This window comes from Aspergillus nomiae, assembly GCF_001204775.2.
Source record: "Aspergillus nomiae NRRL 13137 chromosome Unknown contig00236, whole genome shotgun sequence".
Lineage (NCBI taxonomy): Eukaryota > Fungi > Ascomycota > Eurotiomycetes > Eurotiales > Aspergillaceae > Aspergillus > Aspergillus nomiae.
In genome coordinates this window covers 23,784-49,185 of record NW_015378291.1, presented here as the reverse complement: position 1 = coordinate 49,185, position 25,402 = coordinate 23,784, and the positions used below count along the sequence as shown (strand labels likewise).

At 49.1% G+C, this 25,402-nt stretch overlaps 9 protein-coding genes across 9 annotated transcripts; 3 read left to right on the top strand and 6 right to left on the bottom strand.

The window, feature by feature from the left end:
• Positions 1 to 1,456: 1,456 nt before the first annotated feature.
• Positions 1,457 to 3,613, bottom strand: ANOM_007465 (type I HSP40 co-chaperone YDJ1). The gene is made up of 4 exons (XM_015552721.1): positions 3,337 to 3,613; positions 3,204 to 3,273; positions 2,306 to 3,124; positions 1,457 to 2,240 (listed from the first exon to the last, which is right to left on the bottom strand). Exons 1-4 carry the CDS (start codon positions 3,370 to 3,372, stop codon positions 1,927 to 1,929), a joined length of 1,239 nt encoding a protein of 412 aa, XP_015404872.1. The 5' UTR covers positions 3,373 to 3,613; the 3' UTR covers positions 1,457 to 1,926.
• A 1,665-nt stretch (positions 3,614 to 5,278) lies between these two features.
• Positions 5,279 to 6,197, top strand: ANOM_007464 (cytosine deaminase; the record flags this gene model as incomplete). The annotated part of the gene is made up of 3 exons (XM_015552720.1): positions 5,279 to 5,437; positions 5,513 to 5,778; positions 5,906 to 6,197. The coding sequence occupies 3 exons, from the start codon at positions 5,279 to 5,281 to the stop codon at positions 5,925 to 5,927; spliced, it is 447 nt and encodes a 148-aa protein (XP_015404871.1). The 3' UTR covers positions 5,928 to 6,197.
• On the bottom strand, positions 5,821 to 7,381 carry ANOM_007463 (uroporphyrinogen decarboxylase HEM12). Its single transcript, XM_015552719.1, has 4 exons — positions 7,298 to 7,381; positions 7,201 to 7,242; positions 6,177 to 7,100; positions 5,821 to 6,125 (listed from the first exon to the last, which is right to left on the bottom strand). The coding sequence occupies exons 1-4, from the start codon at positions 7,350 to 7,352 to the stop codon at positions 6,055 to 6,057; spliced, it is 1,092 nt and encodes a 363-aa protein (XP_015404876.1). The 5' UTR covers positions 7,353 to 7,381; the 3' UTR covers positions 5,821 to 6,054.
• A 295-nt stretch (positions 7,382 to 7,676) lies between these two features.
• On the bottom strand, positions 7,677 to 9,261 carry trm82 (putative tRNA methyltransferase; the record flags this gene model as incomplete). The annotated part of the gene is made up of 4 exons (XM_015552718.1): positions 7,677 to 8,064; positions 8,120 to 8,187; positions 8,238 to 8,781; positions 8,834 to 9,261. The coding sequence occupies 4 exons, from the start codon at positions 9,259 to 9,261 to the stop codon at positions 7,677 to 7,679; spliced, it is 1,428 nt and encodes a 475-aa protein (XP_015404875.1).
• Positions 9,262 to 9,595: 334 nt separating this feature from the next.
• On the top strand, positions 9,596 to 10,747 carry ANOM_007461 (60S ribosomal protein uL10; the record flags this gene model as incomplete). The annotated part of the gene is made up of 3 exons (XM_015552717.1): positions 9,596 to 9,856; positions 9,913 to 9,982; positions 10,050 to 10,747. The coding sequence occupies exons 1-3, from the start codon at positions 9,683 to 9,685 to the stop codon at positions 10,745 to 10,747; spliced, it is 942 nt and encodes a 313-aa protein (XP_015404874.1). The 5' UTR covers positions 9,596 to 9,682.
• An 849-nt stretch (positions 10,748 to 11,596) lies between these two features.
• ANOM_007460 (putative GARP complex subunit Vps53) lies at positions 11,597 to 14,219 on the bottom strand (the record flags this gene model as incomplete). Its single annotated transcript, XM_015552716.1, has 3 exons — positions 11,597 to 12,205; positions 12,274 to 14,091; positions 14,145 to 14,219. The coding sequence occupies 3 exons, from the start codon at positions 14,217 to 14,219 to the stop codon at positions 11,597 to 11,599; spliced, it is 2,502 nt and encodes an 833-aa protein (XP_015404873.1).
• Positions 14,220 to 14,841: 622 nt separating this feature from the next.
• On the bottom strand, positions 14,842 to 17,128 carry ANOM_007459 (mRNA export factor mexA; the record flags this gene model as incomplete). The annotated part of the gene is made up of 3 exons (XM_015552715.1): positions 14,842 to 14,941; positions 14,999 to 16,525; positions 16,586 to 17,128. The coding sequence occupies 3 exons, from the start codon at positions 17,126 to 17,128 to the stop codon at positions 14,894 to 14,896; spliced, it is 2,118 nt and encodes a 705-aa protein (XP_015404878.1). The 3' UTR covers positions 14,842 to 14,893.
• A 545-nt stretch (positions 17,129 to 17,673) lies between these two features.
• ANOM_007458 (retrograde cargo receptor ERV46) lies at positions 17,674 to 19,450 on the top strand (the record flags this gene model as incomplete). Its single annotated transcript, XM_015552714.1, has 4 exons — positions 17,674 to 17,785; positions 17,905 to 18,200; positions 18,269 to 18,449; positions 18,514 to 19,450. The coding sequence occupies exons 2-4, from the start codon at positions 18,008 to 18,010 to the stop codon at positions 19,448 to 19,450; spliced, it is 1,311 nt and encodes a 436-aa protein (XP_015404879.1). The 5' UTR covers positions 17,674 to 17,785; positions 17,905 to 18,007.
• A 1,088-nt stretch (positions 19,451 to 20,538) lies between these two features.
• On the bottom strand, positions 20,539 to 24,330 carry ANOM_007457 (PH domain protein; the record flags this gene model as incomplete). The annotated part of the gene is made up of 4 exons (XM_015552713.1): positions 24,248 to 24,330; positions 23,839 to 24,174; positions 23,628 to 23,782; positions 20,539 to 23,559 (listed from the first exon to the last, which is right to left on the bottom strand). The coding sequence occupies exons 1-4, from the start codon at positions 24,261 to 24,263 to the stop codon at positions 20,539 to 20,541; spliced, it is 3,528 nt and encodes a 1,175-aa protein (XP_015404884.1). The 5' UTR covers positions 24,264 to 24,330.
• Between the last annotated feature and the right edge of the window lie 1,072 nt (positions 24,331 to 25,402).

Sequence of the window (25,402 nt, the reverse complement as noted above, 5' to 3'; positions counted from 1 at the left end):
GGGCACATTTCAGCTCCATTGAATGTTACCCTCAACTAAAAAAGAAAAAAGAAAAAAGAAAAAAAAAAAAGGATGGGAGATGTTGACCGTCGTTGGATCATCCGGACACAGATGGACGTCAACAAAAGTCGCTGATCACATGGACCAATCACAGGCGGGGAGACTTCAATACTTCGTTCTTTATTATTAACTCCTTAGTACTAATTCAATGTGGCTTTGATGCTCGCCGCAAGAGCCCCAAGTCCCACCTGACTTTTACCCCAGAGTCGATCTCGAGCTAATACGGGAAGCACAACTGCATTGGACCTTATGCATGGGCTCTTCAATCGGTATGCACTCGGCCATATCGGCCTACGGTTCACTCCGCATTTTTATGTTCCATGCATCTAGCACTCTCTCACAGATATACCCAACCACCGACGAAACTACAAAGCATCGGTTTCGCTATACTAACCAACAGACCTGCCCCCATAATATCCTCACCCCCGGGAACCCCCCCCAACAACAACTAAGAACTACTAACTACTAACCAACCACAAAGCCCAAACCACCAGACCGAACTAAACAAGGCCACCCGCAAGAACAAAAACGAAACCCCGCCAGAATGCCTTCACTAACAAACTCACCAACGCTCCTGACGTCATCGCACATCCGGACGCCCCAAAACAATGAACCAGATGGAACCAGTGATCATCGTGCTTAGGCATGAACGCCGCTCGCTTCGAGAAGAAATCCCCACCAGCTTCGATCATGCGACCAGCGATCCCCATATGCCGATGCACACGAACGAGAAGCGCACGCCGAGTTGTTGGTTCTTGAGGCTCGGCATACAGGAAGGATGAACGACAAAATAAAGAAAAAAAGCCAAACGAAGCCGAATCGCTTATTCAAGGAGAGCTGAAACGGAACGGGTCGTGTGGCGCACGGATCGCCCGCGCACCAGAACAGGTGATTTTGAATGGATCTGTTGACCCTTCGGAGATATTAGATGGCGGCTGTGGTGATATTATGGTGATATTATGCTGGTGGTTGTGCGGGATTGGATCTTACGTGGCTGCTATTTAGTTAGGGATCTTGAGACATTTGGTCACGGGGGCTATGAGGTATGATGCAGGAATGCGCTCTTTTCTGCGAGTCCGTGGGATGATGGTAAGATGGGCTGTAAGGAGGAGGAAGCGTGCGCATGGGGAGTAGGGGCTTCTTGATACACGTGGTTGCGCACGATTCTCGAGGCCATTGAGTTCTCATTCTCACGCGAGGTGATGCGTTGAATATCTGTTATACAGTCTTTATGCCCTTGCCAATATGGTGACCAAACAGATGGTGAACCAAGAAATCGTCCAGATTATGGGCAACACTAATGCCACGAGCAGTAAGTACACTGGGAATCGCCAGTGTAGCCAGGGGAGCGCAGGCATCCGCTGAGCTACAAACAGCTTTACTAATGGCCATTACAAGACAAACACTTGGCAGATAAAATGGAATATTCAATACCCAAACCCACGCTGTAGTCTATAATGTTCAAACACGCTCAACCCCTAAATCGACCCACCATAACCCATCCCGAGTCAACTGAAGCGATGAGCGGAAAGGGAAGAAGAAATGAAATGTTGACTCGTTTACCATGATCTCGTCCATCTCATCAGGTACCATACCCTCCATTCCCCCATAACAGACAAACAAGAAATAGAATATTATGCATGGGAATCAAAGCTTGATGATGGGAATGTAAAATGAACCGACACGAAATCTCCCGCATCATCTTCCGGGTCTTCGAGAAAACGCCATTGCAGAGTAAATCATCAAGCGAACAAAAGAATTAAGAACCAAGCAATACCAGGGCTGAGCTCCCGCATGGTATCATAAGCGATTTCAGTAATGCCCTAGCACAGCAACTTAATCAACCACAGAAAAAGGCCCCCTTCTTTACTGAGACGCGCACTGCACTCTCTCAGCGCCAGGAGGAACGTCGTCGTCATCCTCGTCCATAGAACCAGCACCGTGGGCGCGTGCCTGGGAGTACTCGCTAGAGTCGACATCCTCCAGCTCGAAGTCCTCCACCATGGAATCGGCAGGTGCCTGAGGCTGCTCCATGCGAGGGGGCAGAACCTGTTCCAGAAGGTTGAGGTTGCTGAGCTGATCCTTCTCGGGGAACTTGACGTCAAACTGAATGTAGAGGTTGCCAAAGTCATGGTGGCGGAATGACGGCATACCCTGACCCTTGATCACCTTGATAGCGCCTAGAAAGTCAGTGTGTTAGTGCTCGTTCCTCAACTAGCGTAAATGAGTGGGAGAAGTAACATACCAGGAGTGATAACCTCGCCAGGTGCGATGTTCACAGTCAACCAGCGGTCATCGAGGTGCTCAATGTTGATGTTACCGCCAGCAAGAGCTGTGAGAAGATCGATCTCAGCGTGATAGAAAAGGTCGTCTTCCTTACGCTGGAAGCGGGGGTGAGGCTTCTGTTCAATCTCGAAGACCACATCTCCGGGCATGACGCCAGGCATCTGGTCACCCTCCCCACGGAATTCGATCTTGTGGCCGTTCTTGACACCCTTGTCGACATGAACGTGGAGGACCTTGCGCTCGACAACGGTCTTCTTACCATTGCAGCGCTTGCAGCGGTCGCGCTCCCGAATGGTCTCACCCTCACCATTGCAGTCTGGGCAAACGGTCTGGAACCGCTGGATCATAGGTCCCATCTGGCGCATCATAGTCTTCATACCGGAACCATTGCAGCCGCCACAGGACTTGACGGCACCTTCCTTACCACCACGACCATCACAGCCAGGGCAAATGACAGACTTCTGCAGAGCCAATTTCGAAACCTTTCCGCGGTAGATATCCTCCAAGTTGACCTTGTGAACGTGGTGGATGGTGCGGGCCTTCTTGGGGCCCTGCTCCCGCATACCACCACCGAACATACCTCCAAAGCCGCCGCCACCGCCGAAGAACTGGGCAAAGAGATCCTCTGCACCCATTCCACCGGCGCCACCACCATTTTCAAGACCTTCCTCACCGAGCTGGTCGTAGAGAGAACGCTTCTGGGAATCGGAGAGAATTTCGTAGGCACGGGAAAGCTCCTTGAACTTTTCAGCGGCATCGGGGTTGTTTGCGTTCTTGTCTACGGGAAACTGTCAGCAAGTCTAGTCTTAACACATCCGCCCCAACTGGTGATTGGAGCTGGACTATAGGCGACGTACCAGGGTGATATTTGAGAGCGCCCTTCTTATAGGCGGTCTTCAGTTGAGCCTCTGTGGCTGTTGGGGCAACCTGATAGCCTCACCGTTAGTTTCGAACACGGGGGATTCAGCGGCCGCCCATAAGTATACTCACCCCGAGAACGTCGTAAAACTTGGTTTCCTTGACCATTGTGAGAGTGTGTCTAGTCGTATACTAAGAAAGGGGTGGCTTGTAGAACAATTACAAGAACCAACGAATCAAGGCGGAGAAGAAAAACTATAGAAACAAGAACTTTTCTAGTGAAATCGTCACGGAAAGAGGGATTCGTTCAAAGAGAGGAGAAGTTCGCCGGTCGGTTTAGCCGGAACGAAGGGTCTATATGGTGGGAGGGGGCCTCGGGAGGGTGGTTGAGAGGCGGGTTTGTTGATGAGAAGAAAAAGGATCTGACGGCCACTTCGAGGTTATCAAGACAGGAGCGGCGACTGACGGGCGTACGATGGTAATTTCAATACCAGGACCAGGCACCAAAGGCGTCTTCACGGGGCGAATTTTTGCTGATTAAGATGCCAAGCCTTGTGCAATCTCTGTAATATGGTACCGGAGATACGATAAGGCGAAAATCCGAGGGCACTGGCGATCTTTCACCAGAGTATGTATCTATGGCCGTTCCCTTGGGGTATCAAATAAAAAGGTCAAGGGGAAGTTCTAGGGGCAAGCTGGTGAAAAATCAGTCGAAATAAAACTACAATGGAACTGTAAAAAGAGGTTCTACCATGCTTTTCAAGCACAAAACGATACGGGCCTCATGTTCATGACTTGCAGCCCGATTGGCTTTGCTTTCCCCTTCTGGCTGCTTCGACCACCCTGTCACAGGCTGAATCCACGGCTCGAGCGCTGACTCTCTCTTTCCATCTGATTCTGTCGGCTTCCACCATCTTCGCTGTCTTTCCACCGAATCGGTAATTCCTTTGTTTTGATACGACTGTTACACTGCGTCCAATGAACTTTTACCCTGTATCAGCTTTCAGATACCGGCTCCTTACGGCGGAAGATTCACAATGTCAACAGTACCTTTCCATCTGCTTCCATAGAGCGCTTATGTATTACGAAAAACGTATTATTATTAGTGTCTGAGAAACCATTCATGAATGGCATAACATGGAAAATTCCAATTATGGGTGATCAAGGAAGGCCTTAAACTCTATGAAGCAAATATCTCGCAGGAGGCGATTTGTGGTTCTGAATCTTGCAGATTAAGTATAGAATACATACTGTGTGGATGAAGATCTGGCTCCCTGGATTTTGGATTTTGGATTTTGGAACACTTATTTTTTGAACTTTTTTTTATGTGGCACAGCGACTTTGCCCCAGGCCGACAATGTGGCGGCGGGACGACTAGTCAAGTTTTTCCTTATCGATAAGCACCAGTATCCAGAAGTGGAAAGAGGGGTGTTCGTGAGTGAGGGGAATGAAGATATCCATAAATAAATATAATGATAGTTATAGTTAATGACAGCAGAAAAATACTGAGATATTCTACGGGTCACGACATTCTTAATTGATAACTATTGTATTCTATAGTGTGTTATAGCCATTGTATGCATTCTAAGATTTATGCTGAAACGCCCCGCATCGTCAAATATATAATCAGCAAATGAATAACTGCACCACTAGACAATTGAAAACCAACGCGACTTAAACCTCGGATTGGAAATATAACTTGACAAGTTCATTGTATCCTGAGCTTGTTTCCAGGAGGTAGAATCATCAGCCATCGCAGACATTACATACAATGGCAAATTTCACTCTCATGGACTCAATCACTACAGAGAACGTATTCTTCATGAGGGGGAAATCATCCGAATGCTTATCACCTTTATCAAGATCCCTCCGCCAACAACAAACCGTGGCCAACCGTTGCTGCGGGTCAAGCTAGAACCAGAACGGCAGTTGACCACCAGATCGAATTTTGCCCGACAGTTGAGTTAGAACCCATAACAGCTTATCTCTACGTCCTACTTGTTTTCTAGCTCTCCAATTCGAGTCTGTATTTCCCTCTACATCCCATAACCCATATCAAATCACACCCAATACAATGGAGTCAGACCCTGGATTTATTGCTGCCCTCGAGGAGGCAAAGCAAGGTTACGCTGAAGGTGGAGTTCCTATCGGCGCGGCATTGGTCTCCAAAGATGGCAAAATCCTTGGCCGTGGACACAATATGCGCGTTCAGAAGGGGAGTGCGACATTACATGTTAGTTAACCACACACCAGTTCAATAACCCCTAGGTGATTGGAAGGATGCCCGTGGCTTACTTGAATATAACAGGCCGAGATGTCTGCTCTGGAGAACTCGGGCCGCCTTCCTGCTTCGGCCTATGAAGGTGCTACCATGTATACAACCTTGTCTCCCTGTGATATGTGCACGGGTGCCTGCATTCTCTATAAAGTGAAGCGCGTGGTCATTGGCGAGAACAAGAGTTTTATGGGTGGGGAGGAATATCTTAAAAACCGTGGCAAGGAATTAGTTGTCTTGGACAATGAAGAGTGCAAGCAGCTGATGGAGAAATTCATGAAGGAGAAGCCGGAGCTCTGGTAAGTTCTTTACTTTTAAATATTGCTTTTGGATCATGACAAGTCGTCGATAACGTATATTGTTTTACCGCCCATCCCCCCATCTCAAAATGATAGTAACTAACTATGGTCGACATATAAAATGTAGGAATGAGGATATTGCCGTATAAGCCGTGAATATATCATAGGCCAATCAGCCATTCGCCGATGAGCTGCAGGGTATGAGGAATCGCAGTGTACATAGTCAGAGCCTCAACCCTTCAAAAATCATCGCCATGATCATGTCATATGCTTTGTTTAAGCCGTTAGTCTGTGGATCTCCTCAAAAAAGAATTTAAGATCCTCAGGCTTCACAAATGGAGTAATGCCTGCACAAATTAGCATGTTTTATCAACCTAAATGTCATGGGACGTCATTACCATGGCCCAAGTTGGCAATCCATCCTTGCTTGCCCTTCTCGAACCCTTTAACCATGTTCTCGACAACTTCCGTGATGGCAGCACGACCACCGTAGAGCATACCGGGATCAGCATTACCCTGGATGGTGACCCGACCATTCGCAATTCGCCTAGCTTCCGCTGGGTCATGTAGCCAGTCAAGCCCCACAACGTTATAGCCGGATTCACAAAGATCATCAAGTGCATACCATGCGCCCTTGGCGAAAACAGTCATGGGCACTGGCTCCAGTCCCATTTCCCTCAGCCGCTTGGGCAGATTTGCAGAGATATGGCGCAGATATGGGAGCGAGAACGACTTGAACGAGGCCGGAGAAAGTTCACCGGCCCATGAGTCAAAGACCTGGACCAACTGGGCGCCTGCGGCAACCTGGAGAGCAAGGTATTCCACACAGATCTCTGCGATCTTTTGCAACAACGCCTGGGATTCCTTTGGGTACTTGTAGACCCATGTCTTCGACTGAACAAACATCTTGCTTCCGCCACCTTCAACCATGTAGCACAGGAGGGTCCAAGGAGCACCACAAAAACCAATGAGCGGGACACGGCCTTGCAACTTATGCCGGGTGAGTCGGATGGCCTTGTAAACATAGTCAAGCTCCGCCTTAACATCGACCTGCTTCTGCATCACTTTTTCGTACTGTCCGTCGTCCGGCGACTTCAGCGGTTCAGGGAAGTGGGGTCCCTTCTTGTCAACCATCTCAACCTGCATTCCCATAGCCTGGGGAATGACTAGAATATCGGAGAAGATGATTGCGGCATCGATAAGCCCTGCATACCGTTCCACCGGCTGGATAGTCAACGTCGAGGCGATTTCCGGGCTGCGGCAGCATTCGAAAAAGTCGCGACCTCCTTTAGCTTCGTGGTATTCGGGGAGATAGCGTCCAGCTATAAGCAGAGAAAACACAAAAGTTAGCAATGACTGGCCCTTTCAGCCTGCACAAAACTACACTGGGAAAGATAGATAGCAAAAGCGTAGCAGATATACCTTGACGCATAACCCATATCGGAGGACGCTCGACCTTCTCGCCTACAATTACATCAGCGGCGGCAATTTCTGCTGTTGTAGTCTATGATGGAAATACCTCTTGCGGCCCTCAGCAAAAGGTCATTCTTCAATGGAGCGAACTGTTCCTGCATCTTGACGGAGAATAGGATGGATTGTGTGAAGAGGGGACCTTGGGAAGAGGGGTGGCTGCATGCAATTCTAGCACCAAGGTCCCAACCGCCGCTCGGCACCTCGGCCCGCCGCAGTACATGCATCCCAACCCAATTCGGAAACCTTCCACTTGCCAGGCTACATACCAGAGTAGGTAGTAATTAGTACTGGTAGTATGTACGCAATCCCTTAATTGTACCATACAAAGGTGTACGAACCGAAACAAAGTTTGCAGCATGTCTACTTCAATAGACTATTTAAATAATAAGTAGTTTAAATGTACAGCGGCCGATTATGCCTCAGTTCTAATCCTCTCCGTGCGTCTTGCGCAGATTGCTCAAACTATAGAACAACTCGTTGAGTTCCTTTCTTTGCTTCGTGTCGGCATCTGCTGGAATGTCAGAGGAGCCACCCAGGTTGATATTGGTAACTAGCGATTCTGTGACCGGCTCCCACTCCAAGTTTTCTGCTCCCAGCTTCACGCGGAACGATTCAATTAGATTCAAGGAGCCTGTTGGGCTGGCTCTCCATTCGTGAGTCGAGCCCTTCTCACGGATAGAGTCCACAGACACAACAATTGTGCTCTCCTTCTCCATGATGGCTATATCTAATACGTTGCCAGACATCTCGATTGGGTCCTGTGTTTTTAATGTGCCATTCGACTCAAGCACGAAGCATTGCAGCTGTGAGGACCTATTGAAGACATTAGACAAGCGGGATATTGACTTAGACTCTCATTTGCACTTACCCATCAAGCGCAACAAGAACAATATTCGATCCGCCGATTGATGTCGCCCAAATTCCACGAACTGTAACCTGTGTAGTCTCTGATGCCTGCTCCACTAGGGGGATCTTCTGGAGCATACGCCTTCGGCCCACTTCCAGACTAGCAAAAAGTCGTCTCCTCCGCCAGAGATGAGATATTCCGGAGCAGATTTGGGAATGCAGAGCTTGGTGATGAATGCAGTATGGCCCAGACAATAACCTTCAATAATATGAGCCTGAGGATAGCGAGAGACTCGGATATGCTCATCGCGGTCTCCGGTTAGGATGTAACTGCGCTTTTGACCGGAATTATCATCCTGAGGCACCGTGGCAAACGCAACACCCGTGAGCAATGACACATGACCAAGTAGCAATTGATGCTGGAAATTCAGGCTGGTCTTTTCTTCGGTAGGGTTTTTCTGACCATAGCGCAGCTGCTGTTCCAAAGATTCAAGATTTCGCTTACTATGCACAGTAAGGGGTGTTGCTGCGGGTACCTTTGGCCGATTAGGGAGCTTTGGCGCCACATATGGCTCGTTGCTGGGAAGAAGTGGCAGCGAGTAAACATCGCCGAATTTATCACCACAGAGGATTGTGTTACCGTCATCAGTGAGAACGATACTACATGGCCTCTTCGGCATACATCTGCGGATAGGGTGAGCACACACATTTCGTTTAGTTGGCAGGATCGACTAACCTTTCGCTTAATTGTTCAAATGTGCCGTCATATTTCAGGCGGAGGACACGAATGCACTTATCTTCCGCAGTGAGCGCAACCACATAATCTCCACTCGAATGCGCAACTAAAATAGGAATGCTGGACCAAGCTGGAGTCTTGACGGGCGATTTGGAAGTTTCGGCAGGTCCATCCTCGGACTGAGAAACCTTTCTCTTCTTCTCTGGTGGTGCCTGGTCTTCTGATCCAGTCTCTGTCTCGGTTGGCTTGCAGTTATTTGCATTGCTTGCATTTACATCTTGCGGCCAAGAAGAGAGACGCTGCCCGGTCTCTGCAGTGTAGGAGTAAATCTTGCCCCCAGATGACGCAATAAGCAGCTTCTGGGGTTCTGCACACTGTCTCTCCAGATATTGGATGCATTGGAATGGAAGTTGGAAGTTGCCAGCCATGTTGTATATAATTGGTCGTATATTGCTTGAAAAGCGAAGGCTGACTCGGCAACGAATATTGTGGTGTCAGAAAATACAGTAGCGAAAGTGAATTGTAGTGCTGCAGCCAGTAAAGTACATAAACTACCTTGCGTAAACAGTAATTATTTAGAGGACTAAATGGATATCATAGACCTCCAGAAGTATACCACCAAATGCACGCGCGCATGCCCTATCTGATTGATCTGCGGATATTTTTTTCTGCCGGGCGGGGAAACACGTGACCGGCTCGCTAGCCGAAGCCACAGAGAAACAAAATTCCCCAATTTCGAAGTTCCTTTGATTCTTTTGATCTTCAACGTCACGATTCAAATCGGACAGCAACACACTTTAGAATTATCCCTTGCCCTTAAACATCCTATCTTCACCGAAATAAGGAGACATGGGGGGCAAGTCCGCTACCAAGGCCGCTTACTTCGAGAAGCTGAAGAACCTTCTTGATGAGTACAAGACGGTCTTCATTGTCGGTGTCGACAATGTCAGCTCTCAGCAGATGCACGAGATTCGTCTGAGTCTCCGTGGTGAGGGTGTTGTCCTGATGGGTAAGAACACCATGGTATGTATCTCCATATTCCCACGCAATTGACACCGCAATTGACCGCATTATTTCAGGTTCGCCGTGCCCTCAAGGGCTTCATCACCGACAACCCTGAGTACGAGCGTCTCCTTCCTCACGTCAAGGGTTAGTACAGCTCATTCAATAAAGCGACATTGAAAATATACCTGGACTAATCGCTGACGCGTCACAGGCAACGTTGGTTTCATCTTCACCAACGGCGACCTTAAGGCTGCCAAGGAGAAGATCCTTGCCAACCGTGTCGCTGCCCCTGCTCGTGCTGGTGCCGTCGCTCCTGCCGATGTCTTCGTTCCTGCTGGTAACACCGGTATGGAACCCGGTAAGACCTCGTTCTTCCAGGCTCTCGGTGTCCCCACCAAGATCGCTCGTGGTACTATCGAAATTACCACCGATCTTAAGCTCGTTGAGGCCGGCGGCAAGGTCGGTCCCTCCGAGGCTACCCTGCTGAACATGCTCAACATCTCTCCCTTCACCTACGGTATGACCATCGCCCAGGTCTACCAGGATGGTCAGACCTTCAGTGCCGATGTTCTCGACATTGAGGAGGAGCAGCTTCTTAAGGCTTTCAGCAGCGCCATCCAGACCATCACTGCCCTCTCTCTGGCTACTGGCTTCCCCACCCTTCCTGCTGTTATCCACTCCCTCATCAACAGCTACAAGAAGGTTCTCGCCGTTGCTGTCTCTACCGAGATCAGCTGGCCCGAGATCGAGCAGCTCAAGGACCGTATCGCTAACCCCGATGCGTACGCCGCTGCTGCTCCTGCCGCTGGTGCTGCTGCCGCCGCTGGCGGTGCCGCTCCTGCTGAGGAGAAGAAGGAGGAAGAGGAGGAGGAGTCCGATGATGACATGGGCTTCGGTCTTTTCGACTAAACTTCTCGTCTCGTTGCGCGGGATACGACCACCATGCTTTAGATACATTTACGACCAACCTTGACGGTTGGAAAAAATGAAACGAATCTCATGGTCAATTTCTTTTTATCATTCAACTAGATGTGGACGTAGACATACGGCCCACTATCTTGAATTACCTAAGGTGAGCATCTACTTTCTTTAACTCTTCACTTTCTTTACCTGGAACATCACTCCTTGGCGGATGATGATATTTTTTAACTCGTAGTCACTGTTGTGGCGTTGAAGATCAAAAACTAGCAACAACAAACACTCTAATTTTTTGCTGACCCGCCTCCCATCTATCTTTTTCATCTTACACAAACCTTTCAGCAATATAGATTGCTAACTGTGATTGCAGATCATTCAGATACATGTGGTGTCGTAGTATGTGTCGAGTTGGATTCGTAGTACCACCCACAGTGTTTCTGCACGAGGGCCCGGTTTGGGGCTGGATTTTTTACTGTCTCAGATGAAATATACTGCTAGGTAAGAATCATGCAGGGATTATGGATCCTAATCCAGACACTTATATAGCATCATATGTTGAAAATGAAACCATGATCCAAGTATTCGGTATCATACATTGCACCTCACTATCCGTTGTAGCCACGCATATAAAAACAGAATATATACCTGTTGTAGTGAAAAAATGTAAAGTGGTATACTTGAGAAGCAAGAGACGCGCGAAACTATCTGACATGAAGAAGTGAATAAGCCTAATTAATTTAGCTTTGCTTCAGTTACCATCATCACCACTCCTCCCAAACCGACCCCCGAATCCACCCAGGTCCCGACGGAAGAACTTTCCAATATTTTTCAGATTCTCGTTCAGGTTGCCTGCAGTAGCGCTCTCGGCGGTGCTTTGTAGTTGTGCGAATGGTCCAGGGGACACAGGGTGGTGGATGTTGATCCTGGGGTACCGCCTGCGCCGGGATTTCCAGGAGTTCCGAATCGGTCGACACCGTCTTTGGCAGCTGAGATGATGGCAGAGCCTAGCATGGATGGATCGAAGCGGGTGGGGAGGTTAGAGGCGCCGATTGACGCTGCGGCGGTTCCGAGTCCCAGCCCTTGGTTTGAAGAGGAAGCGGGAGTGGTTTGAAACGCTGTGAGGGTGGGATTGCTTTGCTGAAGGTTCGGGGCGTGACGGTCTGATGCACGGTGGATCTGGAAGAGTTCCACGAGCTGGTTCTGCTCTTGTCGACTGCGGATTCCTTTGAGTTCGAGGATCTTGCGGAAGTTCGTGTTGCTGCTGTCCTTGATGTGGATCAAGTATGCTTGTACTAGAGCCTCTGGAGGCGATGGTTGGACTTGGAGGGTCTTGAGGAGAGTCTCGATTTTCATGAAGCTGTTATTGACACGCTTAACGAAGGTTGCTGGAGCGGGGGCTGGTAGAAGAGACGAGAGGCCGGTTTTGAGGGTGTATGCGTCCAGGAGCATCTATTCAGAGTTACATGTCAATACCTTGTCCTGTGTTTTGGGATGCAAATCGAAGAGGGATGACTTACTTGCTCCGCCCCGGTCTCCGAGACTGGCTTGCACTGAAAGATATTCGAAACGAATACGTTTGATATCAGCTCGACGACATGATCCGCGAAAGCTCGGGCGTACTGTTGTTTATGCAGCAATTGCAGGATCTCGGAGGACTTGGCGTTAAGCTTGGTCATGATCTCACTGACGTACGTGCTCTGATCGCTAACACTCTCAAGCCGATTCCAGGGTGTATTGCGCATTTCTCGCCAGGAGGGCTCTAACTCGACCTCGACCATCCGCACAAGGCACCGAACAGCACCAGACGCAATGCCCATGAATGAATCTGCCTGGCTCTGCAGGTCAACCGATTGTTTCAAATTTTTGTCGAGCCTGCCTTTGATCTTTTCCTCTAGTTGATTGCAGGTGGTGTAGCAGTAATCTGCAGTGTTGAGAACTGAAATGAGGTCCTCCAGAGATGGCACCTTGGATGGAGTTGTGCCGGTGGGCCTCTCACTGATATAGTATAAGAGGACTTGCTGGGCATATTGATCGAGATACTTTGCGAAGACTTTGGCCAAGTCGGCAAGACTCCCACCCGTCGAGAGTTTCGCACATTGTTGTAGACAGAGCCTGTAGAACGTGAAGAGCTCCGTGGATGACGCTATGACGATATTAGAATCGAACTCCTCATCTGGCGGCCTGATAGGTTGCTGTCGATATTTTGGTATAAGGGTAGCCAACTGCTTATCTTGAGCTTCAACCCATACGCTTAGATAGGGTTCGAAGGCCTCTGAAATGGCCTGGCCAAAGACAGGTGCTTCTGCCGAGGTGAACGTGTCGGTGGACGGGCGGGATGGATTGACAAACCGCCGCTCCAAAGTATGTTCAAAATCCAGAGTCTCCTGCAAGCAAGAAAGTAATAGGTTGACGTCGATCGTCTGCCCATTTCGCACTGACCGGGAAAGAATGCCCTTGAAATCCTCTCGAGTTCCTTCACAAAATATGTTCGCCAAAATCTCATCAACCCTCCAAGACGTCGGCCATATCGCTGCGTATTCCTCATCGTAGATCTTCAATATACGACGGAACCATGAATACCTCCGCGAAATGTTGTCCAAGGACCCCGCCTCCTCGTTGTTCCTGAACACCTGTCGATACTCCCGTAGCTGGAAATTGCAATACCAGGTCACCAGCCTGGACTTCGCATGATCCCCCAAAGCGTCCATTACGAGACAGCCCTCCGAAAGCACGACCCTCTTTTGTCCCACTTCACCCTTTGCAAACGCCAGCTCAAAGTCTTCACAGACCTGCTCCAGCAACTCTCGTTGTATATCTGCCACATTTCTACTAAGAAGAGCGATCTGATCAATGGATCGGTACGACTTGAAGTGCGCCATCAGCTGGATAACCGCCTGCAGTAATTGGGCACAGTCCCGGTACTGCCTTGTTTTACCGAGGGCACGGAGCTGATCGTATGCCGTCGTCAGCATCTGCAGCCTCTTCAGGGCTGTCATGGATTGCGTGAGGTTCTTCTTTGCATTATCCAGCTGCTTGATATCCGCCGTCATCTCGGTGATGGCTAGCTCCGTCTTGGACGCGCGGTCGCGCACATCGTCAATCTTCTTGAATAACTCCGTCAAATCTGCTTGGGCAGCCTGTATGCGCTCGACGCTTTCCGCATTTGATGTGACTTGTTCCTCCACCAACGCGCCGATCTCGTCGTCCAGCTCATCTTCGTAGTCTAGGAGGGACTGGGAAACGTGGGAGACGGAGGACAGCGTGGAGGGGTGGGAGAAGATGGCATTTAGGTGGTCAATTGGATCATAGTCCGCTATTGCATAATTAAACAAATGCTCGTATTAGCGGAAATCAATCGGCACGGGTTCGTCTGAGAAGTTCACCTCACCTGCGTCGAGGGGATCGAGATCCGCCGCTCCGTTGGAGGGCATGGAATTGGAGGAGGTGGTGGTAGACATTCCATTAGTTCTCCAGTTTACACCCCGGGTACATGCTGTGTTTGGGATTTCCCGACCATCCACCAGTTAACTTAGGGTACGAGGGAGAGATTAGAGGATTAAACTAAAAATTACAGCAAAAGAGGGCTGAGGACAAAAGTGGTCTTGCGGGAAGTTGGCGATCAAGTCCGGGAGGTTGTAACCGCCGAAAGTCAACTTTAGCGCAAACGCGGCTAATTTATTTATGGTAGTAGGTATAAATAGTCAATACTAGTAGGTATAAGAAGCTTGATCTTGAGAGATTAGCTCCGCCGCCCTCCATGTCATATATCAATCTTGTACTCTCCTTTTACCTCTAATTTTATTTATTCTATTTTTTTCCTTCTACAGGAATTGTTGTGTGCTGTTGTTCTGGCCCGTTAGAAGCAGACCCAGCAAGTGATATTGGTCTCACGGGGGTTATCATATGGATCCCCCTCCCCTTTCTATCTATATGGACATGATCTTCGTCGTGTTTCGAGGTTCAATAAATGTGATATGGTGAAATCTTTCAAACAAGTCAGAGAACCCACAACCGTTCGCCTAAGCCATGCAAACACAATAAATGCAGTAGAATAATAAATAGTTGAATAAGACTCCAAGCAAACACCACAGCCTCCTCCACTCAAAAATTTTGGGTATGTGAAAAATCAGATATGAACTAGACAGCTCCGGGCAGGAAAGCGTCTGGAGGTAGCTGTCCCTGAGCCTTTACACGGAATTAGTAAACCTCTACAGAAAATGATCAAGCGCCGGAAGGGCTTACCTTGAGCTCCTCAAAATTCTTCAAAGCAGCGTCCAAGTTCCAACCGTTGCCGGAAAGCGCCATTTCAGAGTATGGCAGGGTCATGCCCGTTTTAGCGATTATTTGCATGACCAATTGTTCTTGTTGCACCTGGGCATCTGGTTTGCCTGGTGCCGGCATACCGTAACCATCGGGAGTAGCCGGAGGAACAACCGGTGCTTGGACAGGAGGCTGTCCGGGTTGGGTGGGTTGGACAATTGGCTGCTCCAACATCCATGCTTCATGGCCCCCGTGAGCCCGTAGACAAAGAATATCATTGATCACCCTAATACCACCCATGCCTCCACCAGGTCCAAGGATAAATGTCCGGTCGAAGCTCCGAAGGTCAACCTTGGGTCCATTGATCTCTTCAAATTTTCCATGCACCATGATAAGAAGTCCACCCACACCAGTCGCGCTCTGTCCCGAAGGATCAGGGAGCCCAGGGATGGGGAAACATTCAATTAGCCATTCTTCAGGGTGAGCTCCAATGTCGGGATGTCGTGTTTGAGGAAGGGTGTTCCACATGTCACGGATTTTGTCCACACCGACAAAAGAACGAGACATCCTCGCAGGAAGATGATTGATCTTGAGCAGATTTCTACTCTTCTTGATGTAAGGATCCCAAGCCGCAGTTTCGGTTTGCTGGGCTCTTGGAGCAGTGGTATTGACATTCAGCGAGAACGTGGAATTGTTGTCGTATACACCGTTCAGAAGGTCAGTACGGTTGCTGTCATAACCAACAAAGAAGGCCTTAACAAAGTTTTCTCCAATTTGAGATTCGTCCTGGAAATGCGGCGCCTGAACAGGAATCGGCGTCTTCTTCTGCGCAGCCACTTCCTCCGCCGTCCGAACTTCTGTATTATTCAAAAATCGAAGTTTTGGATACCACTTGAGCATGGTATCCTTGAAAGTAGGATCCGCGCTGAAAGGGGTACCAGAGAGGTCAAGAAACTCCAGATTTCGGAACTTCCACCTCCATCCAATTAAGGACTGAGAGTCTTTGAAGTTATTATTTGATAAATCAAGATTCTTCAAATCGGGGAACGACTGAGCCAATGTCGTGACGACCGTAATATTGGCGAGCTGATTGTCGGCAAGACTGACACTCTCCACAGCCTCGCGTCGTGCTGTGGAGCTATCAAAATTCATCTCCCATACTTTCATCAACGCTGGGAAGAACTTGGATTCGGTCGATGTGCTATCGAAGATTCCCATTGCCAACAGGTCCGGGTCGCTGCCAAGCTTAGAGAGGTTGAGCAATTTCTGCTGTTGAAAATAGCGTTTGCTCAAGATCGCAGTCATCTTGGATTTGGTATCGGCGGTCGAGGGGGCGCCACTGTTCCGCGACACTTCTGATAACATCGTTTGGCCCATTCCATTGGCAGACGCATCATATGTCTGAATCGTAAGGGGTGCTCCTGCAAAACTGAAACCATTCATTTTCAGCATCCTGTCCAACAACTCCGGCCGGATAGATACTATAAAGATATCGCCTTCAACCCGCGACTAGTGAACGTTAGTAAGGCGTAAGAGACCTTTTTACCGCCGTCATCCAGAGGAACAAACGCCAAAAACAGCCTGCGATCGTCGTTCTGGGGTACCACTCCTGTAAACGAGAACACACCGGAGAGGACGACGTTGCGAAATCATGTCGGTGACCGTCAGATCTGATGTTGAACATACCTTTGTGATCCTTGCGCGGGAGCCAGCTTTCGAGTCGGATGAGTTGAGTTTCTTTTCGAGAAAGGTGATTAGACTTTCAATACCACCGTCGCGGTTGGACGCTGCCTTGCTCTGTTTCCATCCTCGGACGCTGACTTGTTCCAGATTGCTGCCTCGGCCACCTTGTCGGATGTTCGCCTGAGAGCTTGTGTTGCTCGAAATAGCCTTTTGGATAGCGTCGAGTGCCCTATCGCGGGTGTGGGTTCGTGGTCCAGTAGCGGCCGTGCGGCTAGAATCGCCGCGCGCCTTCTTTACACGGCCTTGAGTAGAGCCTGCGTCCATAGCCAAATCACCATCTCGATCGACTCTTTTTGCTGCACCTTTCTTGCGAATACCCCCGCGATCCGAACCGCCTGAGCGGCCTCGGGAGCCTTTTCCTCCTTTCATGTTGATCGCAGTGGTAATTATATTCGGAAAGTGCGGAGAACGGTAGGTATTGAGGGTAGAGTAGTGGTTGGTATAGTTTTCTTTTTTATTTTTTTTTCTCAGGCGGACCTAGCGCTGCGCGCCTGATATTCAAGTCGATCTAGTCGGCATGCAATAGAGAAGATAGTTAGATATAGGAAGAGAGGTAAAGTAGATATTGTAGATGGTGGTGTTCAATATAATGGAAGAAGTAGGATTAAGCCAAACCTCGCGGGTGAGGTCTTTTGAGGGACAGTATGAGGCAGAAGAAAGTCTAGCGGAAAAAGTGACGTGAATCAAAAGAGTCATATCACGTGAGACTAGAAGAGGTGGATGCCTGCATATCCACGTGATAGCCTACCAGGCACCCATGCAGTGGAGCCACCAAGGTGACCAATCAGAGACTGCAGTCTGGCCTTTGGCACACAATCGGTAATACATGATACCGATGCCGCCAACTGGGTGGAGTAAATTACGCTACCCGTGACGATTGCTGTTTCATTAAGTGTTTAGTTTCGTATTATATGCATGCAATCTATCATCAGGACAGCTTTGCCAAAAGTCAGGAACCGCAAGGGTAAGTCCAAGACTCTCTGCTTGTTACTGGCGGTCTCCTCGACCTTAGAACTCAACCAATTCGTAAGTCAGATCCCCTCTTTCTTAGTCAGTTATACTTTTGTTTGTAATAGACAAAGCACTCAATTGGGCTCGGGCCACCTTGTCCACTTTTAAGTACGGTTCTAATCTGTCCTATAGAGGTTGTTCTCCCGAGCGCTTACCTTTCCTTCAATTGATTTGAAGGAACTCACATTCCTTACGGCTATTGTAGCCTTTCCGTATGGTCGCTGAGCGATCGAAAAAATGGCTGCGAAATCGCGATTCACGAGGCTCGATGCTTTCGCCAAGACGGTTGAGGATGCTCGCATTCGCACCACCTCCGGCGGGATCATCACCATAGGCTCGCTACTGGTTATTCTATGGCTTGTGTGGGGAGAATGGGTGGACTACAGGCGGGTGGTGGTGCTCCCTGAGTTGGTAGTCGATAAGTCGAGAGGTAAGAGCTAAACAGACCATGGTGTTGGAGTGGGAGGCTGACCGAGTACTGCGCACTTCGCTGTTTAGGAGAGAAAATGGAGATCCATTTAAACATGACCTTTCCCCGGCTCCCGTGCGAGCTTCTTACTCTCGATGTAATGGATGTGTCTGGTGAGCAACAGACCGGCGTGGCACATGGAATCAACAAGGTACGCCTGAGTTCTCCTGCAGAGGGTGGCCACGTCCTTGATGTCAAGGCCCTGGAACTGTAAGTAAAATTTCTCTATCTCGCCCTTGAGACGAGTCGTTTGGCTTATAAACGTTCTATGCAGTCACTCGGAGCAAGAAGCGGCGAAGCATCTCGACCCTAACTACTGCGGCGACTGCGGCGGAGTCCCACAGCCTAACGGCGAGAAGCGATGCTGTAACACCTGTGAGGAGGTGCGAGAGGCTTATGCACAACAACAATGGGCTTTCGGAAAGGGCGAAAACATTGAACAATGTGAACGTGAGGGCTATGCGCAACGTCTGGACGCCCAACGCCGAGAGGGTTGCCGTCTTGAAGGTGTCCTCCGCGTGAACAAGGTGATCGGAAACTTCCATATCGCACCGGGCCGGAGTTTCACGAGTGGAAATGTCCATGTGCACGACCTTGAGAACTACTCCGAGCGTGACCTTCCCGACGCCGAGAAACACACCATGACCCATATCATCCATCAGCTTCGGTTTGGTCCCCAGTTGCCAGATGAGCTGTCGGAACGCTGGCAGTGGACCGACCATCACCACACCAACCCGCTCGACAACACCCAGCAGGAGACTAACGATCCTGCATATAATTTTATGTACTTTGTCAAGGTCGTTTCCACTTCTTATTTGCCGCTGGGTTGGGATCCATTGTTCTCCTCGGCCGTCCACAGCGCCTACGAGGATACTCCACTGGGTACCCATGGTATTGCATATGGCTCCCAGAGCAGCATCGAAACACACCAGTACTCGGTGACCTCCCACAAGCGGTCTCTGATGGGCGGCGACGCTGGCGACGAGGGTCACAAGGAGCGTTTGCATGCTGCAAGTGGCATCCCTGGTGTTTTCTTCAACTACGATATCTCCCCCATGAAGGTTATTAACAAGGAGGCACGGCCCAAGACTTTCACTGGGTTCTTAACCGGTGTTTGCGCCATTATCGGCGGTACGCTTACTGTCGCGGCTGCCCTGGACCGTGGTCTTTACGAGGGTGCTTTGAGAGTTAAGAAGATTCATTCGAATTAGAAGCGAGTGTCCACAGTGAGGCTCGACCTTCCCGAACCGAGAAGGGGGGAAAAAAAGAAGAAAAAAAACATTTTTTTCTTCGATACATATCTCTATAGAAATTATAAGAGCATGGAAACTTGGAGCAGAGAGCCCAGGAACAGGGGCGGTGGTTTCGAGGGAGGATTTTGACAGTCAAGCGTTTGGGTACATGTGCATATTGTGATATACTTAGCAGCAAGTGTTTGGTGTTTGGCATCTTTGTATCTCAAGTCTTTCGGTGCTCCTCCTATGAATGTTATCAATTCTGGAAGACTACATGGTATCTTTTACGGTTACCCAAGTTATCTCTAGGCCGAGCAAGCCCAACTAGGCCATTTTTCTTCCATATCTACGGAGTAGTTTGTACGAGTTCGATCGAGCTGAACACCTTCCAGATCCTGAAATGGGGCAATAAGTTCCTCGGACTGAGTAAGTCGCTGATCTAAGGCGCCCGTTCGTTCATTATAACTACACGCATAAAGCAATGCTGTCCAGGAGGTCCAGTTCAAAGAGTTGGGTAAGAAGCATAAAAGAACTACGGAAGATATATTCAGCAGAGATCCATCGTCTATCTGCATTGTGCTCGCTCAGCAAAATGTTATACGCCCATATTTGCATGCATATAGATGGCAAGAAGTAGAAAGAAGACGAAAAAGAAAAGAAAAAGAGAGTGAGATCAGAAATAGAAATAGCAAAGATCCTTCCCAACAAGTGAACCTTTCATCGCATGGGGAAAACCGCTAATAATTGATGAGCAATAACCGATTTGTGAACGAAGCATGAACCCAAGCGCCAGACCCATTCTCACAACTCCATTAAATGCACGATGCGACTGCTGTAAAAGATCGAATAAAGGAACACAGCAACTCTTTTCCGAGCAGGAGGGAGATTTGAAAGTCTAGCTCTAGGACGCATCAAAAGGATAGGAAGAAAAACTCGAAGGGGTAACATAAAACAAAAAGAAACCAGCGATGGCTTTCAGGTGTGGTCAAAAAAGTACAAATGAGACGGTGTCAAAATGTTGATCCTAAATGCAAGATGTAGGGTGGAAAGTTAAATGAAAGAAATCAATAATGCATGGCGTTCGCATTGGCAAATTGACCAGATTGCTGGCCGAAGTATTGGCTTTGCTGATACGCCTGAGGTTGCGGGGTTTGAAGTTGCCCATACCAAGATTGGCGTCGGGGTTCCTCGGGTCGGTACGATTGATTGAGGGCATCCCAAGTGTGGCTCGCTGCTGGGATATTGTAAACACTATTCTGGGTACCACTTTGGATGCCATATGTGCTGCCTGGGGCTATCGGATGCTGCTGCCACTGTTGTTGACGCTGGGCAATAGCATGCTGCACCATGTGAGATGACATCCCCTCCATAATGCTCTTCTTCTCACGCTCCCGAGCATCAATAGCACCCACTAATCCCATTGGGTTAACCGGTTGTTGCGGCTTTTGGTTCCCACTGCTGAGATTGAAGAACGATGAACCTGTCATCCGAGCTACATGTTCCTGTTCACGAGCAGAAAGGTGGGACGAGATATCATTATAGTTGATCATGCTATTGGCGCCGCGAGAACGGGGTCGCCCTTGGCTGTCTCTACCAATGCTCATTTGAGAATGTGATCGGTTGTGAGCCATCCAATCACCGGATACCGGCCGTGCCGGTGGGGTTGTTGCGGTCGTAGTAGAAGAAGTCCGGTGATGTACATGGAGTGGTGGGCTGGGGGCTGCACGCTGCTGCACGAACTGCTCTGGTGTGAGACCAGGCGTGACGGGGCGCGCGGCGGCCATACCAGGCTGCCACAAGACACTTCGTCGATACTCATCCTGGCTTGGTGATCGTGAGTGGCCACGGTCCATCTGAGAGTATCTTTGTCTCTCGGTAGATTCCGAGTCACTCCTCTGGTGACCGAGCTTCTTTAATGTATCAGAAGTAGTCGGACGCCCAGTCGTTGGCATGAGCGTCATCGTTGGACCGAAATCAACACTGGGGATATCAGGGTTATGTTTCTGCGATACCTGGTCGACGGAATAGTGAGCATCACCAATAACCAAATCCTTCCTCGGCTCCGTTCCAACGGTCTTCATTACGCCCATCCTCGGTCTGGGGATCGACTTAGTAGAACGTTTGCTGTAGACGGATCCACGTGTACTGGCGTAGTCTGGGGAGGTCGTGGATTCATCGTCATAAACGCTTTCGTCCTCCTGGTGACGCTCCTTAACAGGCGAAGGGAAAGACGGTTGGTAAGAGCTGACACGGTTCAGGGCCTCTTCGTCAACAGTATGGCGCAGATCATCAAAGCTAGGTTCAATGGGGCTTGATACGGTAGAGTCCTTGCATTGCTGGCCAGGAACTGGCTTTCTCCGGACGGATTTTGTTGTATCAATGTGAAGATTGCTCTCATCTAACCTCTCTAGAGGAGGACCGAATACACTGGTCCTATGCTCTGGCGTTGGCGGGCCCTGTTCCTGTGGGCTAGCTCTCTTGTCACTCGATTCCGATAATAGGGAAGGGACACTTGGCATCTCAAACCCAGCGTTATAAGAATCGGTAGGAGTCGGAGTTTGAGGCTTTTGATTGTCAGTTTCTCTGATCTCCTGGCCGTCAAAAGACATGGCGCCGAGCAGATTCATCCGTCCTGAAGCGGCAGCAAGCTGCGCAAGGGTCGCGTTAGACATTCTGTTATTAGCCTTCCTCAGATCTGGCGACGGGTGCGGCCGTGCTGAGGGCATTTCGCCTGGTCCGTGGGTGAAAGCCGGAGGATTGGAGACAGGTGAGGGAGGAGAAGGCTCCTGGAAATGTTCTCGAATAGCTTCGGCTTCAGGAACAGTGTGAGAATCTACACGTTGTCTCCAGTCACTATCAGAGCTGCTCTGATCGTTGAACTCGTTGGTACTAGGACGCTCGTTCCCAGCCTGTATTAAGTCACGCGCCGAAGAAGACGGAGAGCTCTCGACTATAGAAGCCCGCGCCTGCTTTCTAATAGCCGACAGCCCAGCTGTATCTGAAGCACCCCGTGCATGATAGCTTGGCGAGAAATCTGCACCATCAGGCTCCTCTTGAACTATCGCATCGGTGGACTGATTGTAGCCAAGTTCGCTCTCTGGGAAGGTCTCGTTTCGGCGAAGTCCAGCGTGAACATTGCTGTGGCGACTTGGAAGACTTGCTCGAAAACGTGGTTTGCTGGATATGCTGCTTGTTCTGCTACCAGCAGCTGCCATGCGACGTGCGGTCGCCTCCTTTAGCTGCTTCCTCCATTCTGCCTCACTCCAATTCTGGCTACCCGCCGTTTGCATCAAATTAGTGATGTCCAAGATGTCCAGATAGCCATAACGCCGTTGTTTCGGGAACGCGAACATAATGCTCTTAATGTGATTCGTAGCGGCAATTAGACGGGTAGGGCGTCCATAAAGGTTGAAAGTGTCGAAAGTGGGCATCAGGAACCGTATCATCGTTTCGAAACCAGGCACGGCTGGATGTGACTCTGGCATAACGAAAACAAACCCTTCCGAACTTGACTGTTGCTGAGAATGAATTGTGACATTTCCCTCGATCTTTACCAGGGTGGATTGGTCAATCAGCGCCTCGGACTGAGGATATATAGCGTAAGCACTGTAGGCATCGGTGATTGTTGCAATTGGCTTCGCTTTCTTTGTTTTCTTCGTCTCATAGAACATAATATTTCCTGTGACCAGTTTAGGTGCCCGGTCATAGGCTGACTTTTTCTTGAGGGACTTCTGCGCTTTTTGGAATTCTTTTTCATTTGGAGGGGTGATAACAAACCAGCACCGCCTCCAAGGCGTCCCCGCCCCGAATCTCACACGAGCCCAATCCTCATGCTTGAAGCGATTTCGTTCGAGAATGGTGCGGATACCGTTGAGACCCTTCCCTTTTCCTGCAATGATTGCGCCAGTGTATGCCTCGTACAGTGACGTATGTTCAAACAAGGATAAGCGGATGGCTGAAGTCCATTGTACCAGAGAATGGAAGGAGTTAAAGTGCAGGAGGTATCGATTTTGACCCGCTGAGCAGATACTTAGAACGTTCTTCACTGTCGGCGTCTCTGAGTTCCGTGTAGGTAGCGTCTCGATCTACGGTGCCGCAAAATCAGTAAAGGGGAAATCCCAAGGGTTATGTTCTGGAGATATTGCAGACTCACCACTTTGATGGACGCATCCGCCAGGTTAATAAAAGTGGGAGGGCCTTCTTTTTCACCCGCTGCGTCCAGCGCAGCGGCATCCCATAGCGAAAGAGCTGTCCCAATAAGTTGTGCATAGCATTCTACCCACTGTCGATCAGAACATGGTCGGCCATCTGCGCATAATTAATTAGCCGCGATTCTAATCCACCGATATTTCCCGGAAACTCACGGTTATCCAAATCATTCAATTTCAGAAAATAACCTTCATGGTACAGCTTGTTCGCATGACTGTTGAGGAAAGTGAAGATTGGCTGGAGCTCTGGAGGGGTATCTTGGGAGATTTCTATGAATGGAGGATCATGTGAGAAGATCGTTGACGCAGGCCGCGATATCCGGCGGTCGTTCGACGACAGTCCTGTTGGTGAAGCATCTTGAGGGGAGGGTGTATCTGTATCCACTCTTGACGGAGGTGTGTTCCCTGCGACTGAAGCTGAGAATGCCCGATGACGTTGTTCAGGACGATCTTTGCGGGACGAGCCACCGAATGCCGATATGAACGATAGTACTGATAACGCAAGGGGCGTTAACCGTTGCCGTTCGCATTCCTGAAAAGGAGGGACTAGGGACTATTAACTCACCACGCGAGCGAACCATATTGTTGAAATGTAATGTATGAATAGAAGCGCAAGTAGAAAGACTACTACCTTCCACGTCGTCCTGATATCAAATTTGGCGCACGATAAACAGGTAACGTGGCTGGACGACGACACTGAGCCGAGTCGTCTTTAGATCAGGTGGACAGAACAAAAGGAAAAGGGACTAGTATGGACAACGACGTTGTCGGTGAACCCGAATCTCCCGCACGGAGATAACGTTCAAATATCAGGGCCCCCCGACACTGCTTGCGAGTTAGGTATGAGAGACAGCCTCCATGAGGTTTCCTTGGAAACTTCCACAAAAGCGAATGACGATAAGCCGCAGACAAAGAACTGGGGATGGTGACGAGTGAGGAGCGCAAGGTGTCGGACTGCAAGCGCCTGACTATAGTCACTTGAACACTGGGATGTCTCAGTTTTCTGTTGGCCAGCGGAAGGTAGCGGGTAGAGGAGAAGAAGAGATGGATGACTGGAATCGATGATAGTGATGTAAGTATGTAAATGAAAAGAGGCAAGCGAGAGACAGGAAACGAAAGTAACGAGGGAAGAGAACAACGGACCAGAAACTGACAAGAGGAGAGAGAGGAATAGAAAGAAATGATGATACCTTTCTCCTACAAACTGACCCAAACGGAACCAAAGAAACGTGGGTCTGGAGGTGAGCGTGTAACACAATTACCAATAGGTCTTGAATTGGAACAGAAGAACCCTTTGTTTTGTTACCGGGCCTGTTCTTTTGAATGCAATGCAATCAACGAGTCAGTGGTGAACAGATCAGAACTTGTTCATGATTTACGTCAATGGGGGAGGGAATTCAAGATTAAAGATCAGTTGCCAGGATTCTAGGAATTTCTCAAAGAAAAAGAGCGACGGAGGCAAGAAAGTACTTACTACATGTACCTACATCCATTGGCAGCCTGCATGAATGTACAGAGTACCACTTTCGATTTACTAATACATGGAATTTACCGTACCGGAGTGGTTCTAGGCTCAGTCCCCGCTAAACATTTATTTTATTCTATTTTTTATTTTATGTTATTTTAGTAGATTGGGTAGCCCGAAAGGTCGCGGCTGGCGTCATCGCATGTGTGGCTGTTTTCTCAACATAAAAAAATGAAAAAATTTTAAGATCCGACA

What these genes read in the sequence shown, in the direction of transcription:
- ANOM_007465 (XM_015552721.1), bottom strand. Translation starts at nt 3,372, where the DNA reads ATGGTCAAGGAAACCAAGTTTTACGACGTTCTCGGG. An exon ending in CGCTCTCAAATATCACCCTG is followed by an intron (nt 3,125 to 3,203) that starts GTACGTCGCCTA and finishes AGTTTCCCGTAG; the next exon opens with ACAAGAACGCAAACAACCCC. An exon ending in TGGCGAGGTTATCACTCCTG is followed by an intron (nt 2,241 to 2,305) that starts GTATGTTACTTC and finishes CTGACTTTCTAG; the next exon opens with GCGCTATCAAGGTGATCAAG.
- ANOM_007463 (XM_015552719.1), bottom strand. Translation starts at nt 7,352, where the DNA reads ATGCAGGAACAGTTCGCTCCATTGAAGAATGACCTTTTGCTGAGGGCC. An exon ending in TTTGCTGAGGGCCGCAAGAG is followed by an intron (nt 7,243 to 7,297) that starts GTATTTCCATCA and finishes ATGTAATTGTAG; the next exon opens with GCGAGAAGGTCGAGCGTCCT. An exon ending in GATTGCCAACTTGGGCCATG is followed by an intron (nt 6,126 to 6,176) that starts GTAATGACGTCC and finishes TAATTTGTGCAG; the next exon opens with GCATTACTCCATTTGTGAAG.